This window comes from Colobus angolensis, unplaced genomic scaffold (assembly GCF_000951035.1).
Source record: "Colobus angolensis palliatus isolate OR3802 unplaced genomic scaffold, Cang.pa_1.0 Scaffold80, whole genome shotgun sequence".
Classification (NCBI taxonomy): Eukaryota; Metazoa; Chordata; class Mammalia; order Primates; family Cercopithecidae; genus Colobus; species Colobus angolensis.
Genome location: NW_012121821.1, coordinates 925540 through 930609, shown reverse-complemented (window position 1 = coordinate 930609; position 5070 = coordinate 925540). Strand labels below are relative to the sequence as shown.

Below are 5070 nucleotides of genomic sequence, written 5' to 3'. Positions count from 1 at the left end.
TTCCTCGTGCCTCAGCCTCCCCAGTAGCTGGGATTACAGGTGTGCACCACCATGCCTGGCTAATTTTTGTATTTTTGGTAGAGACAGCATTTTGCCACGTTGCCTAGGCTGGTCTTGAACCCCTGAGCTCAGGCAATCTGCCTGCCTCGGCTTCCCAAAGTGCTAGGATTACAGGTGTGAACCACCGTGCCCGGCCAAATGTGAAATATTTTTATTAGCATTACAAGGGTTTGAGAACCCATAGAGGAGCACCTAAAGGCTTGAAAAAGGAAGAGTTCTATTAAAGAGCCAAATATGACTTAATTTCTCTGAGGAATCAGGATAAGGAAAACAGCCATCCAAAAATTGCTTTACTGCCTCTTCAAGTTTTCAAATCTCTTTTGGCCTTATCTATTAGGATTTTGCAGATAATAAGCAGACACCTAGCTCCTCAAAGTACTGCATTTACCTATGGCTTTCACCTGCAAGGAGGCGTGCAGAGGACTCTGTAAGCTACTCAGCACCAGAGGTCTGGTATCTTAACAAGCAACTCTGACTCACCAAATTGAAAATTATGATTCCAATGAATTAAGTTATAAAAATAATGTAAATAGAGTTTGATCTTTACAATTCAAATAAGCAAGTAATTCGATTAACCAGTGCTTCTATAAAATGGAACTAATCAACCATTAAAAGGCATCACAAATACGCAATCATAGAGAGAAAAACCTGAGTTCTGACTTTCCGACCCTTTACCACTGCTGAATCTATTGACACAGGGAAGATATAAGTACAGATGTGTATGAACTCAATTGCAAAGAAAATCACAATAATTATTTTTGTATTACTCACCTTTCTAAAATGTGGTTATTTTCAGCAAGTTCTTTAACCACCCCTTCCATCTCTTCCTTTAATTTCTTCATACTATATAAAATAAACAAGCACTTTTGCTCAAAAAAAGTATGCAAATGTTTTAGAATGATGTTTACGTTTCACTTTTCTTAATTTAACTAGTCAATAAATAACTTTATTAAACATTGTATTACAACAAACATAAAAAATTTCAAAATGTAAGAGCAAGAGCACAAACTGCAATGAAAGCAAATGGAAACACTACAGTTTCCAAATGATGAGTTTCTTACCCAAGAGTCATTTCTACTAATGTGTTAGAACTTGGATAAATTGGGGTCATGGTATGTTTGATTCCACTGGAAGCGGCAAACATTTTCTGAGGCAGAGTTTCTTGTAACTAAAACATCCAAAAAAGAAAAAAACCCACATTAATCACAGAACAAAAGTACTTACTACAGATCTGACATCAAGTGTTACAGCTTTTAAGAAGTCCTTTATAAAAACTTTAAATTTTGATTTCAAAACTATCAATGATACAATACTTAAATCAACACCCTTTTAAGAAAGAAACTTTTTTTTTTTTTTTTTTTTTTTGAGGCGGAGTCTCGCTCTGTCGCTGGGACTGGAGTGCAGTGGCACGATCTGCGCTCACTGCAAGCTCCGTCTGCAGGTTCAAGTGATTCTCCTGCCTCAGTCTCCTGAGTAGCTGGGATTACAGGCACCAGCCACCATGCCCGGCTAATTTTTTTGTATTTTTAGTACAGACTGGTTTTCACCATGTTGGCCAGGCTGGTCTTGAACTCCTCACCTCAGGTAATATACCCGCCTTGGCCTCCCAAAGTGCTGAGATTACAGGCGTGAGCCACGGGGCCCAGTCTTCACTTCTGTTTTCAAAGGAGGGTCTGGCACTGGATAATTTGGCACATCATCAGATTATGTGTGATAATGTATAAAACACATAATACAACTGATGTAATTGTTAAGCACTTACATAAAATGCTGAGCTACATAGGTGGGAAAGAAACAATTAGAATTTTGATTCAGTTGCAAGATGAAACATTATGAAATGAGAGAATTGGCTTAAGTAGTGTAAGTAGTACAACCAGTGCTGCAGAGTATGAAGGCGAAAGCTGGGCTCCTGCAGATACCAGACTTGGAGGGGTCATCTACTCCCTTTAACCCCCTCTCCTCTGACCCTTGCATATTCCAGTCAGGCAGGACTGGACGGAAAAGGCAGGGCTTTATGTGGTAGCAAATATAAGGTGCTTTAAATTCTCACATCAATAAATACCTGACTAAAATGTGATGCATAAACTGACGCAAATAAAAGAGATTTAAGGCCCACTGACCTTTTTAGTTTCCTATGGAAAGGAAGGGAACTCATTGTGACTTATTTTTTGTGTTCTGTTTATTCTAAGATGTTTTAGTACTAGGACAAGTTAAGAGTCCCTGAGAATAAGAGCTGTTTTTGTTGTTTTTAAATACTAAACATTCTCCATCTCTCTCTAGTCAACTTTTCGGAATCAAAATGCCTAAAGAGCATACAATTGGATTGTAACAGTGTTCATGGCTTCTAATACTTCAGCCTCAAAATGCTTAACTTTATTTTCTCTCAATTTTCCCTCCAGATGACCAAGTGGGAAAATACCTTTTAAAGGCTTCAAGACTTTTCTTTCCCACTCCTCCCTGCCCACTAGAGGGAGGCTCCATTTAAAAATGTAACAGAAAAAAATGGATTTGAAATAAGGCATTAGCCTGAGGTAACTTACCCCCACCTTGGCTCCAGAGCAGCTTGGATTTCCGATTCTTTGAGCAGGTCAGTGATTTGGGGAACCAGTAAAAGAGCCGGGCTATTCTTCTGAAGGTCTCATGAAAGTCACTTCTTATGGCCATAGCGAGAACCAGGAGTGTTCCAGAACGACTCGCTACAGAGAGCATGGATGAGGAGCATAGTAACACCCACATATGACACTTTAGCTGTGAACTGCCTTTCAGCCAATATGTCTGGGGACCACCTGTTAGCCCTAAATCCCCTTCCTCTGTCATTCTTTTGGCTTGTCCTTTAGGCCTTGGCCCTCATAACTAGAAACTGTATTAATAGATGTTCTTTCTAAAGAAAGAGTTTTAAGCTTTCTTAAAAGAAGCTCTAATCTAATGCAACACTTGGTAATTTTCAAGCATGGACCTCCTGACCTCGTTCATAAGAACACAATTATTTTCACAGAGGAGTGAAAAAAAAAAAAAAACAACAGTATTAACTAACTCAACTTCCAACAGAATTGTCAGTGGTAAGTTGCAGGACTTAGTGGTGATGGGCAAGCAATCTCCTAAAGCCGTAGCCTTGATCCCATTTGTTTTGTGCATTTTTACTGGAAAAAAGAATCCTATTTTAAACTTTGGCAGGAATTTATCCCAGAAAAAAAATTAGCTCTTATGAGTCAAAAAATGTGTAAAAATGCCAGGCACAGGGGCTCACACCTGTAATCCCAGCACTTTAGGAGGCTGCGATGGGAGGATTGCTTGAGTCCAGGAGCTCAAGACCAGCCTAGGCAACAAAGTGCTGTCTCTACAAAAACAAACAAACAAACAAACAAAAAAACAAAAAAGCTGGGTGTGGTGGCATGCACCTATAGTCCCAGCTACTCAGGAGGCTGAGGTGGGAGGACTGCTAGAACCCAGAGGAAGCTGTAGTGAGCTATGATTGCACCACTGCACTCCAGCCTGGGTGACAGAGCAAGACCGTATCTAAAAAAAAAAAAAGGTGCAAAACAACATTCTCCCCCAGGGTCCTATTTTGATCTTTAACCATTTATTGAACAATTCTCTAGAACTTCTAACATTATTGAATCCCTTTCAGCATTTCAGCAGACATCAATGCCTAGCTGTCTACCACGCAGCTCATACTGAGGTTCCCATCACCACTCCTGAGACTATGTCTAACAGTTGGTCCTTGTGCCTTCTGTTTATGTCAAAAGAAATAAACATTCATATATTCATTTAGGAGCTAAGTCGCTTAAACAGCCTGATGCTTGCTTTTTATATGTCACAACAAATCTTTGGAGCTGATTTACTCTCTAAAGAGAAACAAGGGATATTATTATATTGCCAGTTTTTATTTCCAGATCAGATGTTTTTGTTTTCTATTCCACTTTCAGTATTTCTTAAGAATTTAGACTTTGATTCTTCTTATAAGTGACAAGTGGGGAGCAAGTCCAACTAAAACAACAGTGTAAGAGTTTTTCAGGTCTTCTTAAAAGTGGGATGTGGGGTGGAGAATCCAGCTAAAACAGTACTGTTAAGATTGCTTTAAATGTTTTTCCCTTCAACTGTGTCTGCCCCAGCACTTACCAGTTTCAAAAATTTGTTTGAGTGATTGTAAATTTTCTGCAGCACTTCCTCAAAGACAAAGCACAATGTATAAAACACATCTGAGTGAGGTGAAATTAGAAACAAAAGACTAGCTCTTGGCCAGGTGTGGTGGCTCACACCTGTAATCCCAGCACTTTGGGAGGCTGAGGCAGGCGGATAACCTGAGGTCAGGAGTTTGAGACAAGCTTGACCAACATGGTGAAACCCCATCTCTAATAAAAATACAAAAATTCGCCAGGCATGGTGGTGGGCACCTGTAATCTCAGTTACTTGGGAGGCTGAGGCAGGAGAATCACTTGAACCTGGGAGGCGGGGGTGGCAGTGAACCGAGACTGCGCCATTGCACTCCAGCCTGGGCAACAAGAGTGAAACTCCAACTCAAAAAAAAAAAAAGACTAGCCCTGGTGGTGGCTGTAATTCTGAAAAGGGAATAAATTGTTGACATTTCAGTTGAGAGTGCTTATTCCTACTGATAGTTCCTTTCTTAATTCTAAACAATCTATCTCTTACTTTTAATACAGATCACCACAAAAGGTAAACACTATTGTAAAAACAAAAACCAAAGAAATAAAAACAATCTAAACCAAAACAATCATAAAAAGTTCAGGATTATTGTAATTTTTTTCTGGATAATTTATTGATAAAGACACTACCATTTGTAAAGAAATGTTGATTTTTTTAATATCTAAGAAGCATTTCTTTTTGACATGGTATAGTCAGGTCTATAAGCCAATAATTTGGTAACCTCCAAAATAATGGCAGCTGGATTTTTTTTTTTTTTTTTTTTTGAGATGGTGTCTCACTCTGTTGCCCAGACTGGAGTGTAGTGGTGCGATCTCAGCTCACTGCAACCTCCACCTCCCGGGTTCA

At 39.3% G+C, this 5070-nt stretch overlaps 1 protein-coding gene across 1 annotated transcript in view; it reads right to left on the bottom strand.

Moving 5' to 3' along the window:
- Positions 1-5070, bottom strand: part of TBK1 (TANK-binding kinase 1) — an 85170-nt gene that overhangs the window by 28098 nt on the left and 52002 nt on the right. Inside the window, exons 19-20 of the mRNA XM_011929377.1 lie at positions 1122-1228; positions 832-903 (exon numbers count right to left, since the gene is read on the bottom strand). Coding sequence (XP_011784767.1) covers positions 832-903; positions 1122-1228 — 179 coding nt within the window. The remainder of the gene's footprint in view (positions 1-831; positions 904-1121; positions 1229-5070) is intronic.